At 60.6% G+C, this 25,931-nt stretch overlaps 1 protein-coding gene across 6 annotated transcripts; it reads right to left on the reverse strand.

The window, feature by feature from the left end:
* Positions 1-229: 229 nt before the first annotated feature.
* On the reverse strand, positions 230-24,701 carry TP73 (tumor protein p73). 6 transcript variants are annotated; one of them, XM_074924609.1, is made up of 12 exons: positions 24,608-24,701; positions 18,441-18,686; positions 6,522-6,708; positions 6,302-6,417; positions 5,786-5,895; positions 5,277-5,419; positions 4,745-4,833; positions 4,310-4,434; positions 3,845-3,999; positions 3,620-3,752; positions 2,713-2,806; positions 230-1,130 (listed from the first exon to the last, which is right to left on the reverse strand). In XM_074924609.1, the coding sequence occupies exons 1-12, from the start codon at positions 24,647-24,649 to the stop codon at positions 810-812; spliced, it is 1,761 nt and encodes a 586-aa protein (XP_074780710.1). In that variant the 5' UTR covers positions 24,650-24,701; the 3' UTR covers positions 230-809. The 6 variants fall into 6 exon arrangements, with proteins under 6 accessions (XP_074780710.1, XP_074780711.1, XP_074780715.1 ...); XM_074924610.1 differs by lacking the exon at positions 24,608-24,701 and adding an exon at positions 22,276-22,314; XM_074924614.1 differs by lacking the exons at positions 3,620-3,752; positions 3,845-3,999.
* Between the last annotated feature and the right edge of the window lie 1,230 nt (positions 24,702-25,931).

Consider the following 25,931-nt stretch of genomic DNA (forward strand, 5'->3'; position numbering starts at 1 on the left):
ACCTCCCACCTTCCCGCTCCCCGGGTCGAACCTGTCAGCAAAAGAGCCCCGACGGAGCGGGGAGGGATGAGCCCGGGGAGTGCGCTGGCCTGGTCCCTCTGCAGTCGAGCGAAAGATAGATTGAGGAGGGAAAAAAAATGGAATTTGGAATAGATAAGGCTGGAGACGTGATTTTCTGCATGTTTACATGCTAGAACATGAAATTAATTTACTTGATACTATAGTGTCTCGGGAATAAGTATCAATTTTTATAGCTTACATGAAAACAAATCTTCTCCTCTCCTTACAGCACGACGAGTATACTGTATGTACATTTGCTTCTGTTTATATACACAAATATTTAAGTACATGAACACAGCGGGAACTGACAAACAGGTTCTTTCTGCTCTACAGAGAACTGAAGGGAACGGGAAGGTTCTGGCAGTCCGTCAGGAGCGGGTTGTGTGGCTTTGCCTGGGCCACCGGCAGGTGCCGGGACAGAAAACGGAGCGGGAAGGGCGCGACGTCCTTTTTACAGCGACCGGGAGCGGTCGGGCTCGGGCGCACGGAGGCCACGGGGCGGGGGGGTGAGGAGCGGCGGCGTCTCCCCGGCGGCCGCGCGGCTCCTCCGGCCAAGCGCGACGTGCCGGCGGGCGCCTCCCTCTGCCCCGCCGCGGCGGTTCCCCCCGGGGGCGGCACCTCGGGGCCCCCCCCTCACCGCAGTTCCCCTCCAGACAACAAAATCACACTTTTTCCAGATACCCGAGGCTGAAAATATTTCTCACAGGGGGTTTGTCCCCGGGTCTCTTGCTGCGGCCTTCCGCAGCCCCTCAGTTGATCTCCCCCTCCGTGAATTCTTCCTTTATGGACTGTTTGCGCGATTTGCAGTCCGGGAGGTCGAAGCCAAAGTCCGCCCAGTCGTCGGCGGCGCCGCGGTTGGGGATGGTGATGGTGTGGCGCACGCGGAAGTGCACGGCCTCCATCACGCGCTGCCGCTGCAGCTCGCCCGAGCTGCCGATGGAGATGGTGGAGGCGTTGCTGCTGGAGCGGATCAGCTGCTGCGCCCCGTAGTCGTGGCTCTGTTTGAGCTCCTGCAGCCCCCTCCAGATGATCATCCTGTACTGCTCCGGGATCTTCAGTGCCCCGAGATCCTGGAAGAACAGAACCGCTGAGGCGCAGCCGGCGGAGACGCGGCCGCCGCGCCCCCGAGCTCGTGTCGGGGGCGCGTGGGCACCAGCACGCGGCGCTGGGGGGGCTGGGCCTTCCCCGGGCCCCAGCACTGAGCCCGCGGGCGCGGCCCCCACTGGCCATTTCTCGTCGGTAACCAACGGCCCCTCGAGCAGTGACACAGCTTTGCGAGCTAGACTTTTTTTTTTTTCTTTTTTTTTAGGGGGCGGGTTCACATCCAACTGATGTGAGGGTTCACATCCAACTGATGTGAAAATGGGAGCGAGGGGACCTTTCCCCTTTGGCTGCAGGTTGCAGAGCAGCGTGTGAAGTGTCCTCGTGTCCGCTCGGCTGGCGCGGAGCCCTCAGCCGGGCCGGCTTCTCCTCCGGTCCCAGAGCAGGAGGCTGGAGCCGGCCCGGCCCGGGGCCAGCGTCGCACGGGAAGGGGCTGTTACACCGCCGAGGGCCGCGGCCGTAAAACCAAACGAGGTCGCTACCCTCGGGACTGGGGGGGCTGCACCAGAACGAGCAGCATCGTAGCAGAGAGCTGCCAGAGATCCACGTTAATGCCAGACACAGAGACTCAGGGGGTGTTAACTAGAGAAGACAGCGGGTGTGCAGCGATTAGTAATCACAAACGCCGACCGACACACAGCTCAGCGATCTGACGCGGGTTTTGGCCGTACCAAACGCTTCCTTTGACAGCTTACAGACGGTCACAGAGTTAGTTCAGAGAACGGTCCAAAACCAGGCTACGGTTACGCAACTGGCCCCAGCTACCACTGAAAAATCATCGCGTCTCCAACAGCTGCACCGCCAAAGCGCGGTCGCGCGTTTTTATCGTAGCTGCCGGGTGGGCGGCGACTTACGACCTGCCTGGGGGCGAAAGGGGGTCGGGGCAGGAGCTCTGCCTCAGCCAAAACACCAACTCTGGGGTTTACAGGGCTTGCTGGGCTTCAGTGGGTGTAAGATTTTCTTGTTATTTGCTTTTTCCCCGCTTTATTTGGGCTGGGGAAGCTCCTGCTTCAGTGCTGCCCTCGCTCAGCACCGGGAGGCTGCGGCAGCGGGTGATGCTCCACCCAGCAGCTCCTCCCGCGCTATTTGATTCCAGGGTTCCCTTAATACAAATGCCCCGAGCTTATTTCAGCCTCTTTTGTCTTAAAGGTTACCCCGGGAAGGGGTAGGGTCGGAGTTAAAACTGGCTGAGCTGCAGTGGGGGGGTTCCCGCTGGCTCCACGGGCTTTGGGTTATTTTGCTGAGCACCTCAGCTGGTTTTTCTGCGTTAGGTAGAAAATCTGCCGGAGGTCTGGGCTGGGGAACTTTTGTTTCTGAGTCTGGAAGGACCAATTGAGACTGTCGGGGTTGCTACCGATGCCTGAGCTACTGCTAAATCCGGAGGACAGAACGGGTGGATAAGTGGAAGGCAGGGGTCTGGGGGAGCGGGCGTTCTGTGTGACGGGTTGGTGCGGAGTTTTCCCTTTCCTTTTTAAAAGAGTTTTGTCCTTGCTTTCCAGATCAACAGCTGATAGAGACAAGTGGTAAGAAAGATCTTCCCAAAGCATTTACCTCTATGGATAGGTTCTGCAGGTGGTAAATATTCTGTAACCCTTGTGAGGTGAAATAGTCGATGCAGTTTGGACACCCCAATCCTGTTAAAAAACTGCAGAAAAAATTCGGACAATAAAGTGGCGTTAACTTCTGACAGATCCCAGCTGCGCTCACAACCGTCGCTGTAGCTGCAAACCGCGTCGGGGGGCCCTGGGAAGCTGGGGGGTCTGCGCTGAGCTCGGCTGCCCCCTCTCGGCACCGGGAGCAGCTCGGGGCGCTCCGACGGGCTTTTTCTCTGCGGCCGTTGCCGACCCAAGCGTGACCTCTGTTGCCACTGACAGAGTGAAGCGAGGGGTTACCTTCATTCCTAAAACTACGTATTTTTTTCTCCTGATCATCAGAGGTTTCAGCTGAGGAACTTGGAATAGTGTGAGGGAGGTCGGGGCCTGCCGGGGCGCCGAGGCCGGGCTCTGCCACGCGCCGACGGGTGGGGCCGGGGGTGTTTTGACGTGGACACGTCCGTGGTCTTTGTAAAGCCCAAAATGTTCAAAAGTGGCTGCAGGGCTGTAAACGTGTCCCTGGTGGCGATCAGCCACGCGGAGCCACGCTGCTGGGAAGGGAGGGGAAGGGGGAAGTTCTCACAGCTACGTGCTGGTTTGGCGTGTGGGAGAAGACTCTCCTTTGGGGGTCTTTAGTTTTGAGTTCAGCAGGGAGGGGCCACCCGGGGAGAGCTGTGTGAGGGCGAGAGTTTCTGACTGGTGGTTGCTGAGGTGCGAATGGTCCGTGTGACTGTGGGAGCAGCGATTTCTCAGTTGGGACCGGTGGCCAGTTGACCAGTTGCTAGACAGATGGAAGGTTAGAGCGAGGGACAACAGCGAGAAACGTCAGAGGACGAGAGAGAGGCGGGGCCGGGCGCCTGCCCTACCTGACGAGGCTGGGGTCGGGGTTGTAGGGCGGAGGGGGGGTGCAGTGTGACCCGGAGACCATGGTCTGGGACGAGTGGCCCCCGTTCATTTCTCCGTTGGGCTGCATGGGGTGACTGTTGAGCATCCCGGGTCCTAGAGCCGCCGCGTCAACGCAACAGAGAGCCGTTAGACGCCGCCCCGAGCGCGAGGACCCCCGCCCCTGCCCCGGGGAGCCGCCGCCTTACCCACGGGCCCCAGGCCGGGCGCGGAGCCGGCGCTGTGCGGCGCTGGCTGCCCCACCAGCTGGGTGACGGAGGGCAGCTTGTTGATGCCTCCGCCGTGAACTTTGTTCATGGGTGAGAGGACGGGACCGTAGGAGGAAGGCGGCTGCAGCTGAGTCCTGTGTGGGGAAACCAAGGGGGTGGTCAGGCTGCAGCGGGGGGATGGAGCCCCCCGGCCCAGAGCTCCCCTCCAGCCCCTCAGAGCTTCCTGACGAGGCTTCAGGCGGCGCAGCCCACGGCGCAGAAAAGCTGCTTGGCACCAGCAGCAGCTCCGTGACAGCTGCCAGCCCCGGCGAAGAGCCAGGTCAGGCAGACGCACTGGGAGCCTGGAGTGGGGCTGCTGGAGGGTCCCGGGGGCTGCCAGAGGGTCCTGGGGGCTGTTGAACGGTCCCGGGGGCTGCCGGAGGGTCCCGGGGGTGTGGTACTCACTGCCGCTGCAGGAGCTGCTGCTGCTGCTGCCGGTAAGAGTCGACCAGCTGCTGCGGGACCAGCTCCACCAGCTCCAGGCTCTCCTTTATCTTCATCAGGATCTCGAAGTTCTCCCGGCCTCGCACCTGGAGGGAGGGAACAAGCCCAGGGCTTCGCTTTGTTCCCCTCCCACTTGGCCACTTTCCTCCCCCCCGCAACTGCCCAAGGTGCAGTGTCACAGCAACTGCTCGGGGGTCCGGGGCTCCCTTGGACACGTGCGTTCACAGATGCTTCTGCTCCTGTTCTCGAGGTCTCCGCTCAGCCCCTGTGCCTGTCGCCCCGTGGGACGCAGCGCAACCCCGTCCTGCCGAGCGGCCCCTCCCCGAGGGCTCCTCGCTGAGGGGACAACACCCTCCGGGGCCGAGCTCTCACCTGGCGCAGCCCAACGACACTTACAGGCACATAATACATCTCCTCCTCCCCGTGCCTCCGTTTCTTGACGCCGCTCCCCAGCGCTGGGATGCCCTGGGGGCTCTGCTTGAAGGCTGGACAGGAGAGAGGAGGAGGAGGAGGGTCAGGGCGCTGTCCCCGGGAGGGCAGGGCCCAGCTGGCAGCTCCTTGGCTCCCGGCAGGATCTAAGCTCAAGCCACGCAGGATGGAGGCTGCTCACCCAGGTCCTGGCCCCTTTATTAGTAATAAAAATGAACAAAACCCGTGCGTGGACGTGAAAGCCCTGCACAAACAGCTCTGTGCTCTGGAGGGAAGAGGGAGAGGGTCTTTCTTATTTATGAGACTCTGGGTTTAGTCGAGGAAGGTCAGAGCGTCGTGCCTGGCTGGGGATTTGAGCCCGGATTTCGGGAGCGCGGGGATGGTGTGAGCGGTGGGGCCGGGGCAGAAGCAACCGCAGGGCTTCGAGTGGCCGGGGGTGGCCGGGGGCTGCGGCGGAGCGGAGCCCTGAGCCCCCGCCCCTCCCGCCCAGGGCACTCACTGCGTTTGTTGGCGTTGCCGTTTTTAGCTGCGCTCTCGTTCAGGGCCTGTTGCTCTCGGTAATGGTCCTCGTCGGCCTTCCGGTCCCTGCCGGGACAGGCACAGATCCGTCCCTCGAACGATCTCCTGCCCAGGACTTGGCCGCTGGTGGGAGAGGGCGATCCGTGACCTTGGGAAGTCCCTTCCCCTCCCGCCCTGTGCAGGGATCGCGCAGGAAGAAACGAGCCCCTGAGGGTCTGAGTGTGGGGACTGCGCCAGCAGCAGCTTCCCGGGGGAAGGGGAGCTCCCCGGGCGGAGGAAGGCTCCAGCTGCGGGGGCAGAAGCTGACACTGGTCCTCTTGTACCAGCCCCTTTCCCAGGCGGCAGAGGAGCTTTGCCCCTGCCACGGGCTGAGGCTGCCCCGTCCCCTGCCCCTGGGGGTGCTCCCTGCAGGGACATCCCTTCCCGAGGGGCCCCAGCCCTCCCGCAGCAGGGGGGGAGACGCCCGTCCCGGCCTCAAGAGCCACTCACTCTCTCATCTCCAGGGTGATGATGATGAGGATGGGCCTCCTGTTCATTCCTCCCACGCAGCTGCTGTTGCACATGAAGTTGTACAGGATGGTGGTGAACTCGGTCCCCACCTGCCCAGGAGGGGAGAGCAAGTGCTGAGCGGGGGGTGATGGAGGGGGGGAGGCAGGCTGGGCCCCCCCAGAGTGGGGCTGGCCCCTTGGTGGGTGTGGGAGCAGCAGGGCAGGGGGTGTGGGGATGGTCGCAGCTGGGAAAAGGGGACGGTACGAGGATTGGGGGCGCTCTGGGGCCCCCCAGGGCAGGACAGGAGGGGATCTCCCTTTGCCCCTGGTTCCCAGGAACAGGATGCTCTGGGGTGGGAGCTGCCATGTGCAGGGAGCAAGCAGGGGGTGGCCTTGGACGTGCGCAGGCAAGCAGGACCCCCCCACCCTTTGCCTCTCGCAGGTTCCCCCTCAGCCCCAGCAGCCCCGGCTGGAGGCGGGGGCCGGTCCTGCCCCCACCCCGGGAGCAGCCGGGTACCTGCGGGGGCTCGTAGGGCACCATCACGCTCTGCCGTCCCGTCACGGGGTCGTCCACGTACTGGGAGAGGTTGTTGCCTTCCACCCGGATGAGGTGGCTGGCGGGGGCTGACTGGCCTGCAAGGCAAAGCCCCCCGCCCGCGTCAGGGCACGCGGCTGCCCGCGCCGCTCGCGCTGGGGACACGGCGGGGGCCCGGCACGGCGGGGGTGGCAGCGCTCACCATCGTTGAAGTCGCGGCCGAGCTCGTGGTTGGGGCAGCGCTTCACCACCTCGGTGACGTGCTCGGCCTTCTTGTAGACGGGCATGGCCCGGATGACGGTGCCGGGGGGCGGCGGGGTGGACACCTTGATCTGGATGGGACATGTCTTCGCAATCTGGCAGTAGAGTTTCTTCAGCAGGGGGGAGTACTGGAACAGAAGAGACGACCGTGAGGTGAAGGTCGCTGGGCCCCTTCCCCGCCGCTCCCGCCCGCGCCCCGACGGGCGTTTCTGCTCCCCGGCTCCTCTCCTCCGCCCACCCGCCGCGACCGAAACGCGAACGCGGCAGTAAAGCAGCAAATTAAAATAATGACTTGTTATAAAAGCAATTACCGCCGATGGGATCGCAGCCGCGCTGGAGGGGCTGTGCCAGCGCCAGGCTGCTCCGGGAACCGGCGAGGGAATCGCCCTGGTGGCGCCCGGGCCCCGGGGCCAACACCGATGGCAGCAGCAAACGGCTGGGGCACCTCCCCAGGGCGATGCGGGGACAGTGACCAACAGAAATCCAGCCTGTCTGGGCAGTAACTGTTTATTCTCTAGGCTCAATATTTGTTTATCCCCTGAAAATATTTAAATCTGACCAAATTTGCCCATGTTACATCGTATCTGCTTTCCACGTAAAGTGGATACAGCCACCCCCTGGGTTCAGGGCCGGGCGCTGCAGGAAGGGGTTCCCCGCTCCCCCAAGTGCTGTGGCCAAGCGGGAGCCCCCGCCAGACCATCACTTCGAGGAAATCTTGCTGAAAATCAGCGTAAACCCTCGTTCAGGAATCACTCAGCCCGTTCTGGGAACATCACCGCACAGCTCCTGAGCCGAGGGCTGGGAGCACTGAGGGCGCCGACGCACCACAGCCGAAGGAAATTGTGCTTCACGTCATTAACAGAATCACAGCTAATTATGCAAGCCCTCAAGGGTTAATTCTGACTAGCACGTGTGAGCTGAGCACGACTCGAAGCTTTGCAGCGGCTCGCAGTGACAGCGGCGGGGGACAGAGGGGATGTGGCCGGGGGGCTGGAGGATGCTCCGCAGGCAGCGCCCGGAGTCGCTTGGTGATAGAAGAGGGTTCGTGCCCCCTGAACCGCGCGGGGCGAGGGCACGCCGGGGTTTGCTCGCTGAGGAGCCCACCACAGAATCCCCTCATGAGGACCACGGACCTGCTCAGCACGGGGGAGGCTCCTGCTGGCCACTGAAAAGGGGAAGGGGACGACAGCGTGAGGAAAGCAGCGTGCCCGCCCGCAGAGCCTCCAGAGGAGCTGGGGAGGGCAGAGCCTGTCCCCCCCCTTCCAGCAAATGCCGGCCCCGGGTCCCAGGTGCAGGGATCTGCAATTCCCTTCCACCTCGCCAGTGCCACGCTGTTTTCCATCTCACAAAGAATGTGTTTGCTATACAGGAGCCCACCCCTGGCGCGCAGCGAGAAGCCAGTCCCTGCATGGCAGGGCATGTTCCTGCTCAAAGGATTTTATCTCATCCCCACAACATCGCGCCCGATGCCAAGAAAATACCACCGTGCAGAGTATTTGTGAGGATGTTAAAGCGTGTCCTGAGCCATCCCCATACAGGTGTGCGGAGGCCAGCGAGGCCGCTGTGCTCGGCTCTCCCGCGGCCGGGGGCGTTCTGAGCCGGGGCTGCTGCAGCGGGCAAGCTGGCTGCTGCCCTGGGGTGCCAGGCCATCGGGGGGGACACGGGGGGCTCAGCTCTCGTTTCCCAGGGCCGTGAGCCCAGCCTGGCACACCCGGCAGGTTTGCAGAAGGAATCTGTGCTTCCCGGGTCCCAGCTCCCAGCTGGGCGGGCGACGTGTCCTGGGTCAGCGCTACGGGGAGCAGGAAGACGCTGCGGCCACGCGATCGGGAGGGGACACGTGCAGCCGGATCGGTCAGAAGAATTCCCTAACCCTCAGCCCTGGAGGCATGTGGAGAGAGGACGCTCAGAAACACCACCCGGCACTGAAATCCCCCCGTTTTGCACCGACACGCGGTGACGCTGACGGCACCTCGGCTCCGCGGGCGCGGTCCTGCCTCTCCAGCAAGGGCTGTGCCGCAGCTGGCAGCCGGGCTCCCCTCGCCAGGCCGTTCCTCCCTCGGCCCGGCTGGAAGAGGAAGCTCTTGCGCGGCCACGGCCACGTAACCTGCTCGCCCACAGTTGAACACCCTCGTTTTGAGGAGACAACATGGCAAAACAAGGGTTATTTGGAGGGGGGCTCTTCCTTGCCAGGTGTTAAAATACTGACAACTCCTGTCAAAGGATCCTTTCATGTAGACATTCCCGGGCAGTCCTCAACATGCCTGGGAAATATAACTGCTCTGGAAGAGTAGAGGTGCATTACGGCAAGTTCTTTGGTAACAAATTCTCTCATTATACCATGTTATGACATGGATAAATCTCTGTTAAATAGCAGAGCGATTGCCCCGCAGGGAGAAAGGCTGCCGCTCCACACAGGCATGCCTCCACTGATAACCTTATCATGTCTTAACAGCTCCAGGATTGCCTTCAAAGATCCTTCCACAATAACAAACTATTCTTTTAAGGAACTCCGTGCTGATAACTCTGGGCAAGAAAAGTCGGGGCTGTGCCCGGCGCGGCCGCGCTCCCGGCAGCCTGCAGCCGTCCCGCGGCCGCACCACCAGCCGCTGCTCCGGGGCTCGCAGACCCGGCCTGTTCACGGCCACCGCGGGTGTGACGTCTGTCGGATCCCAGGAGGTTCTACATCCCCCGCCGGGTTTTCAGCCGGGAAGAGCCCTCGGCAGCGTGCGCTCTCCGTAGGGGACGGCAGAACGCACGCCTTGCTGGGATGGCCGGCAGAGTAGGCGCCTCTCTCCTACGCCGTTATCTGTACTCGCTGATAACCTGCCCCACGTGCCTCCCTCTGCTGCAGCATCTGATTCAGTGGGACTTTACCAGCCGCAGCTTGCAGGGAGCACGGAGGCACCGCGCTTTCCTCTGCAAAGGGGAACCCGGGAGATCAGAATGCCGGTGTTTAACCACGCAGGCTAGTGTGGCTGCTTGGCACTCTTCTTTTGCCCTGGCCACGTTTCTGCCACCTGCACCAGGGGAGAACCTCGGGCTGGTCGCTCGTATCCTTCCTGTTCCACAACGTTTGAACAAGGTGACCTTGGGACAAGGTCCCTCCTGGGGATGCACGGCAGCTGGGGCACAGTCACAGCTCAAGCTGCCACCAACCCGCTGCTGCTCCCGGGTGTGGGAGCAGCATCCCGGGATGCCAGAACGCTTCCTGCAGCATCAGCCCGTCCAGACCTCAGCCCCGAGATCTCTTTCACACCCACAGAAGAGCTTGTGCACGTTCTGCCCCTGGACACCTCCTGCCTTTCTCTTCTCTCTCCTGCTCTGCCCTTTGGGCCTGGTGCCTGCCTCCCCGTTACGTTACTACCGCGGCCATCTCTGCTCGCAGGAAAAGTCAGAGAGCGTCTGTTATTGCACGTCTCCAGAGCACGCCAGGTTCACGTGTCAGCGTGGCTTGCGGGTGCTGGTACAGTGTAAACAGCAGCACTAGCAGGGAGTGATCTACCTGGGGCTTACGTAACCTCGCACAGCAGATGCTCCTCTGGGTTTTTTCCGCAGCCGCACAGCTTTCAGTGTCAGCCCTCATCTGCCGGCCTGGAAGGAAACGCCACCTCCCCGTTCCTGTGACCTGCCCTGCAGGGCAAGCCCAGAGCACCGGGAATAACCAGGAAAGCCAAATTATATAAACACGAGCAGAACGTCAGCATTCACCTCTGTTTCTCTAGGGACTTGGTACCCCACAGTGTCTCTACATGGGGCTTCTTTCACCACTGCATGGAAACGCAGCTGCGTCTTGGGCGAGACAGAGCCCACGCTGCCCCCATGCCGAGCACAAGCGGAGCTGCAGCCCCGCGGTACGGCCGGCCCCCCCGGGGCTTGCTGGGGTTATCTTGGACCTGCCGCCACTGCGGCTCTGCACATCCCAAGATCCAGACGAGCCAATGCCCCACAACCCTTCCTGGCGACTGGGATGGCTGCAGCTGCGAAGCAGCACCCAAATTAAGTCTCAGCATCTGCCGCTGCCCACCCGGAGCAAACGGGCAGGACCCGCTCTGGCAGAGGCCACCGCGCTGCTCGGACCCGCGGCCGCTCTCCCGCACGGGGAGCGGGCAGGGGTGTTGTTCCCCATGGATGCTGACAGCCTCGCACGAAAAATAACCTGACTCTTCTGCGTGGAAAGAGCTACCAGCGATGTCCATCTCCCCCAGCCCTCCCCGGGCAGCAGAACCGCTAGGAGGATGTGTCCCAACAGATTCGGAGCTGATAAAATCTTATTTATCTTCAACTGTTGACACCGAAGCGTCTAGACTTGTCTGCTTCGGGAGGGCTGCAGCCAAGTCCTCCTTTCTCTCTTGAAGGAAATGATTTGCTCAACAATTACTTTTTCCACAAATCCTCCCCGCTCCTCCCTACCAGCCTCCTCCTCCTCCTCTTCTACATTCCACTCTCCTCATTAGCTCTACTCAAGACGTGTCCAGGACTGCAGTCAATGGATCCCAATAAAGCCACTAGCCTGGCAAGAGAGGGAGAAGAAAAGTGCTGCCTCCGGCTGCTAATTTCCTTGCGCTCCCCAGCAAGCAGCTGCGGAGCTGCATCCTGGGACAGGTTCGGACAGATCGCAGCGGAGAGGTGATAATAATGTGTCTGTCATCTTACCCAGGCATGTAGCATCTTGCAAACCGCAAATACCGTTAACCGGCTCGGACGAATCTGTTACGACAGATCCTGGAAGACATGCCGACTACAGAGCTAATTTTTTCTTTCTAATTTTTTTAATAACCATTTTCTAATCACCGGCCTGTATAACTTCTCACTGAGCTGGAAATTCCTCCCAAAGCTACTTTGTTGCTCGTTTACCATGAGCCGGGTTCAAATATGTCCCGAGCATCGCTGCTGCCCGGGCGCAGAGCACCCAGCGGCACCCAAGGCAGGTGGGAGGGCTGGGCTGAACCCCGGGGACAGCTGGAAGGGTCCCCAAAACCCACCTCCCCATCTCTTGCCCCGTGGCGGTGACGCAGCGGGGTGATGGCCCGGGGACCGGGTGATGCCCCAGATGGGGTGTTCTCGAGGGCCCTGGCAGAGCCCCCCTGTGCTGAGCCCTCGGTAGCTGCAGGGGACCCCTGTCACCTCCAGGTCCCCCCCAGCCCTGCTCCCAGGAGCCATGGACCACCGGCGACGTCCTGGGGCTGCCCCCACAGCAGACGGGGCGCGGAGAGGCTGCGTGTGCTCCGGCCTGTGTTCTTCTACCTTTATTATCGTGCCATTACTGCTAATTAAAATCCCTTGGTTCACCCCCAAAGGAGTCCTCTCCCTTCCTTCCCCAGTGTGCACAACCTTAAAATAACTGCCAACCAGGATCGCCGCCGCTCTTAGTCACGGCTCAGCCAGCCAGCCCTGGCACACTCGCGGCTTGGTTTAATCTCTTCTAGTAAGTCTGAATCCTCCCGAGTGTCTGGATGTCTTGGTCCTCTGACCAAGCCGGCGCAGGAGTTCCCTCTCATCCCGACTAGAAGCTAAAAATCCAGCAAGGCCGTTATTTCATGCTGCGTTATCATGGATAGGAGGAGCAAGCAGGGAGGGAAGGGAAGAAGAGGCTGAGAGTCGGGCTGGGGAATCTGCTGGAAACGAAGCGCAAAGACAGAAGCAGCAAGACCCACGGCGGGGTGGTGGGGTGGCCGCTGCCACAGCATCGCTGGGCTGCGCCGAGCAGCAGGGACCTGCTGCTGCTTCCTCACAGCCGCTGCCTGCGGCGGGCACGGGCAGAGAACGGGTTCACCACGGGCACCCCCCGCACCCTTCTCCCCTCCCGCAGGCGCCGGAGCTCCCGGGAGGGCGTTCAGCCCTGCTCCTCGAGTCACGGCCCTGCGTGGGAACACCCTCTGCCCCAGCTCCCCCGGGGGAGGTGTGTTTCCTTCTGCAGCCTGTTTATCCCCTCGGCGGGTCCCTCGGTCCCCACCTCCCCTGCACGGTTCAGACCCAAGAGAGAGGAGCTGAGCCGAGCAGCCTCCTCCCCGCGGAGCGTCCGCTCCCAGCTCCGCAGCAGAGCGGTGCCTTCCCGCCGCAGCAGCCGTTGCCAGTGAAGTCGTTCCCTTGACCCGTGCATACCATAGGCAGTCGAGATAGTGGAGCTGATAGCGGGATCGTGTTGGAACATTGCACACCGAATTCCTGCGCCTTTTTTCTTAATTCCATTGTGTCTGGAGCTGCTGGAGCCTCGTCCACGCCCTGCTGGTGGAAGGCTGTGGAAAGCCTCCAGTGGGCTGGCTGCAATGGGCTTGGGAGCAGGCTGATGCTGAGGTTGCTTTCCTACTTCTGGCAAGCCAAAATATCCACGCTCATCTGCCCAGCTACTCGGATAAAAACAATGTTTGTGGCTCAGAGGTAGAGTGTACTGAGCCGCGTGTGCCCCCTGCTCATCTCCAGGCCGCTGCTGTCGGACAGGTACCTCTCTGAAATATGGTAAAGTGCCACAGAGGGTGTGAAGAGGGGGGCTCATTTTCTGTAGATGCTCCTGAAGGTTTTTCCCTCCTCTTTACAACCGCCTCCACCCCAACGAGCTTCAGACAGCGACCAGCGAGGGAGAACCTACCTCCTGCCCCACCAATTATTTCCATCCTCCTCATTCAGCTAGCATCAGACCAAGCCTTTCACCTCCCCCAGTGCCCACGCTCCAGCTGCAAGATCTACACAGCAACTGGCACCAGTTCCGCGTGGCAGTGTCCCACTGGCTGAGCACTGGGACGCAGACCGGTTTGCTGTGGGTGGCTGCTGGACAGCTGTCCATCGCAGCAGGAGGATCCCACCTGGGCTTTGAACCTCCCCAGCCTCTCCATCACAGGCCCATTGCTCCCCGAAGCCGCAGGCAAGGCCCTGGCCGTGGCACAGACCCCCCCTGTGCCCGTGCCCAGGTCAGGGAACCCCCCTGCCTGCTTAGCTCGAGGGTTTGTCCGTCTGCCCCAGCTCCAAGGGCTCCGTGCAAGCCCAGGCAGCTTCCCCACACCGGGGGCTTGAGCCCCCGCGTCCTTTTGCAGCCAGGCCACGGGGGGCCAAAGACCCCATTAACGCTTCCGCCAGCTCCGGCGCACACGACAGCGTCTTAGAGGGGAGGCAGCACCGATCCGCCGCAAAGCCGACTTGAGAAAAATACTAATTATCTATCAGTTACCAGCTGGCCGGCGTGGCGAGGGGCTGCCTGTGAGAAAACAGTCGCGATCGGCTGGCGGCTCGAGCGTGTACGGGCAGCGCCGGGGAACCGAGAGTCCTGAGAGCTCCCAGCAAACCGGCAGGCTGCCGGCGTGCCCCGGCTTGCCGCGCCGCAGCTCCTGGTCCTCCTGCCAGCCCCGGCGAAGCAGCCTACCAGAGGGGGGTTTGGAACCTGCAGGGAAAACCTTGCTTTTCAGCATCTGCCCGTTGCTCTCTGCTGATAAGAAGGCCATTAAAAATGAAAAGGGAGGCGGCAGCAGCCTGGAGGGCTTCCCGCAGCACAGGCCGGCGCGGCCGCTTGGGTTCAGGGTTTGGGGCAACGTGTGGTGCTCACAGAGCCCAGCCCGGGAGTCGGGATGTCCAGCATCACCCACCCGCTGCCCAGCACCCCTCTGTGAGGACAGACCTGGATCTGGTAACGTGAGCCCCAAACCCCCACCCCAAGGCTTTGCCCTGTCTCCGTTCCACCCGTTTTCTAACTATAGAAATTCAGCATTTTAAGGCTAGAGAGAACAGATGATGATCCTCTGGATGGATTCCCTGCAGTGCTGGCCTAAGTCCCCTGCCTATTCCTTCTGCACTGAGCCAGCAGTGTCTGCTTGAGGTACGGCTTATCTTCCCAGAGATATGCAGACTCTTCATTTGAATACTTCAGGAGTTGGAGAATCCACTGCATTCCTTGGTAAATTGTTCCTATAGTTAATTATCATCACTGTTAAAAAATTTCCACCTTGTTTCTAGTCTGAATTTGCCTGGCTTCAGCTTCCAAGCACTGGCTCTCATTATGCCTTCTTCTATTAGATTAAAGAGCTGTCTGCTATCAGAAACCATCTCCCGTGCAGGCTGCGATCAAGCCACCCTTACTCTTCCCGTGGAGACCTTTCATGCAGAATGTTTCTCTGGTATCGCCCTACAAGGCATCTGTTCCAAATCTTTCATCTTCCTTAGATCTCCCTCCCAAACCTCTTCTGTTTTGCCAACAGCGGGTCTGAAGTGTGGACACGAGACCTGTGTGTGCGCACGAGGGCGGTGGGCTCGCTGGTACTGTGCCCCCCTGCCCGGGTGATGCTCGCCGGCCCCGCAGAGCAAGCCAGCTCGCCTCCAAATGGCCTTTGGCCAGGAGCCCAGGGCTCCTGAGGAGCCCCCTTTCCTAAGCACGGGAGAATGGATAACGCCAGGTCTCCCAGAGGAACAGCCAGAGGGATTCAGTCAAAACCTTTCAAAAACAGGAGTCTGTTGCGCTTCGCGCTTCCACCAACCGGAGCTTATGACTGGATCAAAAACCTCCGCCAAATCGCTTGACAGGCCGACTCGCATCAAACTCTTTGGTTTGGCATTGCCGGTGCGGCAGCTGTCAGTTCCTCCTCGGCTGGAGTCTCCGTGCTCCCACCCCAGATTGCCAGAGGCCTCTGGAGCGGAGGGCTCTGCGCTGCTCCCCACGCTGCCTGGCCAGGCGGCTCCGACAAACTTGTGGTCAACGTTTGCAGCGGTCCCGGCGTAAATTATGTGGTGCAGTTAATCTTAAAAGTATTCAACAGCCACGAGGCTTCCCTAGCTACGGGTGAAAGAGCAGTGCTGCTTCTTTCAAAGTGCTGAATCAAGCCACGCGGGTCCTTTAGCGCACCAGGATGGTTAGTTCAGCTGCCCTTGGCTGGACCCTCTCCGGGCTCTCGGGTGTCACTGTCCCCAGCCCTCCTGACCGTACATTTAACCAGCATTCCCAAGGGCCTGCAGTTCCTAACAGCTTGCCTGGGCTTACCTGTACGCTGCTACCTACGTGTTCACACCTTACGTAGAGAATCACACAGTGTACATACGTTGTTATTTGTACATTGACTGACTAGTCACACAGAGAACATGGTTTTTTTGCAGAATTCCTTCCCCCGTCTGGGACAGACTTCTGAGCGTGGCGGTGGCAATGCAGAGCTCAGGGTGAGCAGGAGGAAGGCAGCAGCCCCGTCTTCCCGCACTAAAGGTGCTGCTGTGGGACCCAGGAGAATCTGCCTGTCGCCGCAGCAGGACCGTCCTTCGTGTGGCAACCTCGGCGAGCGGACAGTCTGCACCCACGTGGGCAGCCCTGCAGAAATTGCTGTTTGAAATGAAACATCGCCTGCTGCTGACCCACTTCTGTCCTGGGCGAGGCTCAGCTTCAGTGCAGGGCAACGTGGGCTGGGTGGCAGCCCCGCAGCCAGCCTGTTTTCGGGGGCCGCAGCATCGCTGCGGTGCAGAGGCCGCACATCTCGCTGCCTGCCGTGCCACGGACCAAAGCCAGTTGAGGCATTTAGCTCCTCTGCTCTGGCCCACTTGCCAGGAGGGCCCCCCCTTGCAGTCCCACGCTTGGCAGCCTCAGCTCCCAGACCTGGCATCCCCCGCCGGTGCTTATGGCCACCTGTTACGTTAACCAGGCATCTCTTGAGACCAGCTGCTCCCTCGGGGCCAGGAGGGGTCTCACAGCACCCATGGGGCGCTGGCTGCTCCGACGTACAAAGGAGACCTTAACGCAAAGGCTTGAGAAAAACAGCAACCCTGTCCTGCTTGGCACAGCTCGCAGGAGGCCGCAGCAGCGCGGGGAGATGCTGAGGCAGCCTGGGCTCGGGTAGGTCAGAGCTGTGGAAGGATCCCAGGGAGGGCTCCAGCGAGGGAAGGGGCTGTCACGGGCTCCCTCACCGCGTGGGGCTGCCTCGGGGAGCCTCTTGCTGCTCCCTCTGCTCTTCTGGGGACGACCAACCAAAAAAGACATGGGTGGCTTTTTCAGCTTACTCCCTGCAGCTGCAACAGGCATCACCTGGGACCAGGGGAGGGTATTTCCCTACTGCTGATTAAAGTGAGCACAGAGCGGATCTTTAGTAGGTGCTCGCTCCAGACGTGCCCGAGGGACGTGCCCGTGCTGCAGCACCCAGATGCTGTCCGCATCCTCCCGAAGCCGGCCCCAGCACTGACACCTCCTGGCCCCCGGGACAGCTGGGGGAGACACCCCGCATCGGGGCGCCTCCGGTTCCTGTTCCGTGCTTCCACAGCGCGGGAATGCCTCCTTCCCCTCTGCGGGTCCTGCGCAGCTTCGCTTGTGATGGACGTGAGTTATCTCCCGACAGGGACAGGATGGGGCTGGAGTCACATCCTACCCTGAGGACCTCCAGTTGATTCAAAAACCTAACAAAACACATCCTTTAGCAACATCTTGCAAGGCAAGACAGTGGTAAAGAGCGAAGACTGAACCGCTCCTCCGAGGATAAGTCATATTTAATCGCGGCGCCGCTCCCAAGCCCCTGGTCAGTGCGACTCAGCACTGAAGCTCCGGTGAGCGGACGCGGGGAAGCTGCTGCAGCCGGGACTTCGGCCACGTTCCAACACCCGCTCGCTGCGGCTCGCTGCAGCTCACCGTGGCTCACTGTGGCTCACTGTGGCTCGCTGCCGGCTCGCTGGGGCTCGCTCACTCCGCCCGCCCCTTGGGCTTTGCGGGAGACACAGCCCCGGCGCTGCAGCAGCTGCCGTCACCCGTCCCCTCCTGCACCCTCTCGCCACGGCACACCGGGAGCAGCCCCGGCGTGGGGTCTGCCTGCACGAAAGCACCTTCTGTCTACTGCGGGAAGGGCTGTCTTGGCAATTAAACACATCAGCTTCCCAAACTAAAAGTCATTATCACACCTAGGGCTGATATATCGCTCCTGGTCTGCTCTGCCCGTTTCATGACAACATCAAACCGCAGCCGCGGAGGAAAGCCCGCTGCTCCCTCGTTGTGCCCGTTGCCTCGTCCCAGCCTTTCTGCCCTGCTAACGTTTCCCGGAGGGGAGAAGTGCCTGCCCCAAGCGTGGGGGTGAGCGGCTCAGGGAGGCACCCGCCGCAGACCACCGGCACCAGCCGCAAGCACCGTTTCTCCTAAAAACCAGGGACAGTGCTACGCTAAGCCAGGAGCCAGGATGTGCATTTAGAACGTTTTGCCCCAAAAAGCGAAGCAGCCCTTGTATGCTCTGCCCGGTGCCTGGGTCCCAGACCCGCAGAGGACTGCAGGCGTGCGGTCAGACCGGCGGCAGACACAACCTGCTTCCCAGGACCCGGCTGCTGCCCCAGGGCGCCGGCGGCAGGATGCTGGGCAGCGACCCTGCTGTGATTAAATAACCCTACTCTGTTATTTTGCCGTGATTTCTAGAGATTAAGTTGCTCTTCTGGTACGAGATGAAAAAGGATTGCAAATGACAGGCAAGAATTACAGCAAAGCTGAGAACGGCCCCGGTAGATGCGAGCAAAGGTCTGTCTCGCCCACTGCCTCCCCTCTGACAGCGGTCGCTGGCAAACATGTGGGGAAGCACCATGAGAACAAGGCAGGTACTTCCCCGGGACATTTCTCCAGCTTTGTGATTTTTGGTGACATTTACCCAAAATGCGAATTACGTGCAGGGAACCGCTGCGAGAGAAGTTACACTCAAACTGCTCTGCTTAACACCCCTTTTGGAGGAAATCCCTGAAAAGCAAGCACTGACGTTTCCTGCAGGCTTTGCTTTCCAGGGCCACCCGTGCAGGCAAAGTCCCTGTCGGGTGGTGGCCGCGTCCTGCAGCCGCCCCGCACCAACGCACCCTCTGCTCGGGGGCTCGCGGGCGCGACCGCTGTCGGTGGTAGGAAGCATCTTCCCAGCGAAGGCAGGCAAGAAGACATGCAACTTACTGTCCAGGTGGCTGACTTGGCGGTGCTGGATTGCTGGAAGGTCACCTCAAAGTGGTGGGGGCCGGGGTAGTCGGTGTTGGAGGGGATGACGGGAGCTGGGGACATGGCGTCGAAGGTCGAGCTGGGCTGCGAGTAGGGCGAATGCGTTGGGACATTGGAGGTGTGCTCGGAGCTGTAGGGGCTGGTGGAGGCTGCTCGGCTGCCGATGCTCTGATCCATGCTGTTGTTCAGCAAATTGAACTGGGACTGGAGGAAGGGAAAAGGGGAGGAGGGAAAAAAGAAAACACCAGCCAGTTTAGAGACATGGAAACCTCAGCCACACTTCTTCAGGGCTCCAGGTGTCCTGTTACAGCCTCCTTAAAGGGCCAGCGTGCGGGAACGCCAGCCAGAGAGCGGGTCTGGGTCGCGCGGGTTTCCGAGCAGGTCACCGCTTGTGCAAGGGATAAACTCAAAGTGCTTAAATCACCCCCTCCTGCCCGCCCCCACCCTCCCGGGGTGCCGAGGGTTTCCAGCGCACCTGCCTATGCAAAGCTGGCGGGACACCGGGCAGGGATTTTCCAGGGTTTGCTCAGGTGTGGCCGACGTCCCGCTGCGGGCCAGGGAGCGGCAGCCCGGTGGCCTTCCCCGCGGCCCGAGCGCGGCGGCCGGGGGCAGCGGCGGGGGCACGGGGCACGCAGCCGCCCGGGAAGGCGCCGCTCCCGCCGCCGCGCCAGCGCCCCACGGCCCACCCGCCTGGCAGACATCTCCCGCGCGTTGGCCGGTCGCTAAGGCGCGCGCGCCGGGCGCTTCTGGAAGGGTTTCTGCAAGAAGAGCCGTCTCTGAATGGTGGTTTGTGGAATTCCTTCCCCAGCCGGGCTGTTTGCTTTCAGCGGCTTTCGCTGATGCAGCTCTAATTTGGGGAAAACCTCAAACCTACAAAGAGCGTAGCTGTGAGGCAGCACCCTGCAGTAAGGTCACAGCGCAAACGCACCTATTTATGCCCGTACTGGCTCTTATTCCAGACATGCTGGACCAAATCCTGGCTTTTGACAATTTTTTTTCCTTATTCCTCTCCTGAACAATTACTGTCAGATACTTCCAGTCAGCGCTGGCAGCACTTTTAACGGGCGTGCACTAGGCAAAGCGACCTTCTCCAAAGCCACAGGCTAAAGCGCCCTTAACCTTTCATCTGAAAATCAGACCCCCAAAATAATTTTTATTATTCATTGTTATCATTCTATTATTTAAATAAACAAATATTTTTAAAAGTTATATCCCAAACATAGCTGTTTCTCAAAGCTAATGGGATTTTTTCCCCCCAAAACCTGCACTTCCCCAGTGGCTCAGGGGTTGCTCTCCCAGCCCTTTCCAGCCGGCGGGGCGGGTGCTGCCGCGGGTGCCCAGGCCCCGCCGGTGACCTCGCGCTGTGGCGTTGCCGCCTGTGGTGGGGGCTCCCTGCAGCGCCCTGCGTTGGGGGAGGAACGGGGCTGCCTGCCGGCGCTCCCCCCTTCCCCCAGCTCCAGTGCCCCCCTGCCCGGCGGGGACTGTCCCTCCAGCCCCCAGCGCCAGTGGGGCGGCTCTGGGAACCCGAGGGGTGCTGGGGGGCGGCCGGCACCGTCCCTCGGCCCAGCAGGCTCAGCCGTCCGCCCTCTCCTCCGAAGGGCTGCAACGCTCACAGCTTAGGAATCAAGAGACGTGTTTTAACTTGGGATCCCAACCTCACCCAAACGTCTACGATGTATAATGGTTTAAAGGCAATCATCCTTCTCCAGGAAAGTTCTCCTGTTGTCTGCATCTCTCGCAAGGTCGTTGGGAGCCTGTGACTAACTGGAGGAATGCTGAACAAGATCTGGCTTGCTTTTACACATACATTTTCTCCCCTAAAATATGTGTGTAAACCCCTCTATTCCTTCTTGCCTCTCTATAAATAGACTAGCCGAAGACAAACCACCCCCATCCACGCCTTCCATAATCCCAGGCTTGACCTGGAGAAAAAGTTACGAGAAAATTCAGAAAAAAAGGGGTGTTAAAAATGCCCGTGGAAAGCCCTTGATATCCATCTGGGAAACTGCCCCTGCAGGCAGCTGCCACCGGGGACGGCAGGGCAGGGCAGGGTAGCCCCGGTGGCCAGTGTCACGCAGCACGAGCCACCGGCAGACAGCAAAGCTCAGGCATCGCCCGGGAGGAGAGCAGCGAGGGGGAAAGGGATTGCTGCTCCTCGGGGCTGATCCGCAGCCCAAATCATCCAGGAGTGCCGCGACTGAGCTGCTTTCTCCTCCCGGGACAACGCGACAGCCACAGGCTGCACACGTGCCCTGGGCCCAGCCAAGTGCCTTTTTTAGGAATGAATGGAGAGTCAATGCTCCGCACTCGATGAGCAAACAAGGCGACCTTCAGCGCTGCCCTGGCACATGTCCGTGCGTACTCGGGAGAAGCAGGCTACGTCCGACCTCCCGGCAGAGCACGGCCCGTCTGCCACCGCCACGGCCCATCCCCTGCCGAAACGGCGATACCGGGGAAGCCTTTCACCTCCTGGCGGTATCTGCTGGTTGGGAGACGCAGGGTGGCCTGGGGGTGAGGAGGCCCTTGGAAGTGGCAAGTGTAAAACACCTCCTCAGAAGTCATCCCTGCCTGATTTTGTGAGTTTGTGGTGCTTAGAGCCAGGGCCGTCAGCAGGTGAAGGCTGCGGCTGCGAAGCTCACCGCGTGGGTAAATCAGGACTGATCCAGTGAGAAGAGCATCCCGACCTCCGCACGGGAGAGAGCTGTGAAAAACGGCGACCTCTTCACACACGAAGGAGATCCCAGATCCAGAGCGTCCCCCGCCCTGAGCCGGGGTCCCCTGCCAGCAGTGCAACAGGCAGTGCCCCAAGGACCGGGGCTTTGCAGCTCCCCTGGCAGAGACACCCAGAGTCAGGTGCAGGGGGAAAAACGACCAACTTGGGTTTAAAAGTTGACTAAATTTTGGAAACATTCCCTTAAAAGACAAATCGAAGGCTTGAGTGTTTGTGTGTGTGCGTGTGCCAGCAAACCCAACAGAGCTTGTGTGTGTGTGTGTGTAAATATATATATACACACAGAGATATGTTTATACACACACATATATAAATATTCAGGACTGCAGCAACGACCTCCCAGGTAACAGCACTGCAGTACAAACCCGACATGGTACATGTGTGCTTTACACCAACACGCGCAAGATAAAAAAGAGGAGTGGAGTCATTTCTGGTCGGGAAGAGCAGCACCACACCTTTCAATCTCTGTGCCTGTATCTAACTTTCCTGAACGCCAGAGAGTGGACACAAACCCCTTTTGACTAAGAAAGCAACCGCAGGGCTTGAGGACAGGGCTGGAAATGTCCTGCCTGCAGTACAGGTACCGCTCCAGCCGCTCCTCCCTCCCGGAGTCTTTAAAGCAGGGCAAGAAAGGCTGCGTGGGGCCGCGGGCTGAGCAGGTCCCCAGTGGGGCACAGAGTGGTGTTGGGGGTGCTCAGCACCTCCCGGTGTTCCTCGGAGGGATGCTCCAGCTAACACCCGTCCTGCCTGCAGGGAGGGAGCCTGCACCCCTTCGCACCAAAGGTTTAACTCACCCCCTGGGCTCTGCAGGCACCGGGTCAGGCGAAGCAAGGGCAGAACATCCACCGAGCCGCCGAGGCTGCGGCGTCCCCCGTGACACAGCCCATCGTTCAGGACCGGGGCCGGAGCAGCCACAGCTCCTCCCGGGAAAAGCCTGGCACCACGACCAGCCCCTGGCACGTCCCAGGCAGCGGCGGGCACGAAGGCTCAGCAGGCAGAGCCGGGGGATGGTTTCAAATAAAAGCAGCGAGGCAAAACCCGTTAATAACAAGGAGCACCTACCGTGGTGTAATGCTGCATCGGGTCGCTGATGTACAGCATTTTAGTTGTCTCGGGATTCACAGAGCGCTGGGAAGCGTCCCGCCACGGGAGTCATGGGGTCGGGGCGCGGCGGGGCCGGCCGGGGTGGGAAGGCAGGAGGAAGGAGGGAGCGCGGGAGCAGGGCCGGGGCGGGCAGCGCCAGGGATGCTGCGCTGGCCACCCGTGTGCTGCCGTGTGTTGGCTTTTTTGCTTTTTTCATCTCCCTTAGTTCTGTCAACTAGCTGCATCCAACAACAAAACGGGGCCCACCCCTTCTGTCCCTCATGACTATTCATTAAAGCACAGGGCAGGCCCCAGCTTGCCCAGTGATGGACTGGGCGATACCAACCATTCCCACTGCAGGGAGAGCGGGGGTCCAGCTCCATCACCAAACCCCACTCGATTCCACTCCAGAGAGCTGCTCGCAGCCACCCGGGGCTGGAAACCCATTGGGCCGGTTCCCTGCACCAGCAGAACGAGGGGGCTGCGCCTGCAGCCGCCAGATGATGCGGTGACTCTGAGATACCTCAGAGATACGGAGTCACCCCTCCCTAGATGGATAGATGTGGATAGGTGCGGGCGGATGGATGGATGGAGGGATGGAGGGATGGATGGATGGATCTTTAGGTGGATGGATCGGGGTAGATGAGGACAGGTGGCTAGACAGATATCCAGATATCCAGATGTGGCAGATATCTAGATGGACAGACGTGGATAGAGGGCTGTCTGGAGGGACCAGGCAGATCTTCTGACTCAAGGCAGATGGGGGAACGGTGTTTCCTCCAGGCAGACCCTGCCGTGGAAGGCTGCACGTGGAAGCAGATGAGCAGTTCAGATCGTGGTGTGGTGTATTTTGAGAGGTGGAACCAGCATCGTCCACCTCCCAGCGCCGCTGCGCAGGCGCAGAGCCCCGCACAGGCAGGTTGGCGGTGCCGTCGTACGTAATAAAGCTTAAAGCACAGCACAGACCACTAGCCCTGGGGTTGTGATCTCTAAGCACGGCTGAGGAGTCGTTCACATCTTTAATGGCAGCAACTCCTCCCACAGGACCCTGAAAGAGGTTTTCAGGAGCCACACAGCACCAGTGCAGAGCAGCACGCCTGACCGGAGGGCAGGTCACAGGGCGTCTGGCTTCTTCTCGCAGCCACTGAGCACCACGAGCAGCCCTCATCACCGCAGGGACCCCCTCCGCCACGGCTCCATGTCCTGCCGTTCTTCCAGGCCAGAGGCATCACGTTATCTGTGTGTTTATTGTCACACGTGCCAGCCTGCCAAGCGTTTCGGTGACACCGGCCGGCAGCTGGCGGCGGCGGCGGTTTCCTGGGAGCTCAGCACAGCGCCTGCTTGCACGGTCGGGCCAGTGTAAATATTTACTACTGGCTCAATATCCCGAGTGAGGGCCGGGAGCCAGCTCTGCCCTGCCTGTGAGCAGCTGCTGGGCTCCGAGCCCTGCGTGGCCACTGCTTGCCCGGCCCTGGCAGCACCCCGGCCCATACCGGCTCCTGCCGGGCTCGGCTGCGGTTACAGCGGGAATGAGAAGAAAAGCGAGGGCAAGCTCAGCGAGGGGCAGCTCCCCCAATTAGCACCGCCTGAGCCTGCTGCCAGGCCCCTGCCCGCTGCAGACAAAGGCCGGGGAAGGGAGGGAAATCACGGGGAAAGCGAGGGAAAAGGGGGCTGGGGGAGGGGATGCGAGCTGGCGAGGAGGGAAACGGCGGCTTTCTGGAGGGAGATGCTGCCCATGGCCAGAGCCGCTTCAGGGGTGCTCCCGGGAGGCCGCCCCGCGCGGGGCACTGGACATGCGCCAGCGGCCGGGATGTCTCACACACCCGCTACTCGTCACAAACCCTTTGCCTAGGTCAGAGACACGCTAGCTTCATGGAGGGAAGGGCCCGGACCCTGGGGGCCTTGGTGGGAGCAGAGCTGGGCGTTGGGAACGCGACGTGTCCCTCCAGCCGCTCTGCCTCGCCGGCACCTTTCACTACGCAGCACATTTATACCAGAGCTAATTATACTCCCCTCCCGTCGAGGAGCTTGAGCTCCACCGCCGTTACAGCCCCTGCTGCTGCCTGCAGCCATGTTATCTATGAATAAGTAGCCACTATTTTACTGCCCGCTGTCCCACCCGGCTGCCATCCTGCCGCACAGTCACCGATTATCAGACCCTGCAGCGACGACACCAGCGCTGCACCTGTAGTGTCTGTGTTCGGTTTATGAACCAGCACCCCACTTCCTACCCCTGAGCCCCCGACCCGCTGCAGGGAACACAAGTCTGCGTTTGACACAGCTCCCATCTGTGCAGTCTGAGCACACTCACCATGACCGAGTCGTTCATGCTTCTCATCTGGAAGACGTCCATCGTGACCTCCGTGCGGTCAGAGACCTCGTTGCTGCCTGTATGGTTGGATGGAGGGAGGTCGAAGTAGGTGCTGTCTGGCTCCCTGTGGGGAAGGTGAGGGCACAGTCAGCCTGCCAGCTCTTGGGTGCAGCCTGTACCACGGCCACCCCGCAACTGGCCATTCCCTCGAACCTGGTGCCCTTCCCAACTTCTCCCTTCATCCTTCGCTTTTATTTTCCCACAGCAGAGCAGGCTTTGCTCAGGCAAACTGTTGCTTGGTGGGTGAAGCGGGCAGAGATGGGAAGTTTTTCACCCACCCAGCAGCTCTAGCGTATCTGTCACCTCGAGATGTCCTTAAGTGAGAGGACACCAAGGAAGAAAGAGGATGAAATGAAGCACAGCCCTTCTTCCTTGCTGTGTGTGAGCCTCAAAGGCTGGGAGACTTGCAAAAGTCTTGGTGTGACTAGAAGACATTTAGTTTTAGAAAACATCTGTTTTAATTAGGCAGCCACCAAGCCTCATGACCTCGTGAATGAAGACTGACGAGTAAGAGCGCATCTTCCCGGGCTTGGTCCCAGCGTCCCCTGACACACCCCTGGCAAGGGTCCCAGCGGAAAGGGACCTTTGCTCTGGCCCTGATGCCATCTCCACTTGGCCCCATACTCAAGACAGATGGTGTCATGTACCAACGCCTGGGAACGAGGCGTGTGGGGCTCTGCCTTTGAACCGCCCAGCATCACCAGGGCAAAGGGGTCTGGCAAATGAAACGGTCTGAGCGGAGAGATCGGAGCCTGGGAGCCGAGCTCGCGGTGTGGGAAAGGAAAATGTGAGAAGGGGAGCATGCAAAAGAAACTTGGCTCCCTCCTGGCCACAGTGGTGATACGTGCTAACACAGATTACAGGGCAAGGGGCTACCTCTGCCCCGGAATACACCGCAGGGCGAATATCAGCCACCACTTACAGCGTGCTCCAGAGGTGCTCAAACGTTGTGCCTTCATCAGCTGGAGATGACTGGGACATCTTCACAGAGGGCGAGTCTGGCAGGGGATAGATGGCTCTAGGGGCAGAGAAACAGCGAGGTTAGCACTGCCGAGTGCTGCCCCCCCTCAGCAAAGCGGGCAGCGAAGGGCAAGAGTTTCCCCCCTCACTCCCAACAGCAGTGCGGGGACCGGAGCCCCAAAGGGCCCGTTGTGGGGAGACGGTGCCCCTCTCCCCCCCGGCGGGCTGCAGGCAGGGACTGGCCCCGAGCCCAGCCGGGCTTGTACAGGACAGGAGGTGGCCAGCAGCACCCTCACTGCAGAGC

This window comes from Athene noctua, chromosome 22, assembly GCF_965140245.1.
Source record: "Athene noctua chromosome 22, bAthNoc1.hap1.1, whole genome shotgun sequence".
Classification (NCBI taxonomy): domain Eukaryota; kingdom Metazoa; phylum Chordata; class Aves; order Strigiformes; family Strigidae; genus Athene; species Athene noctua.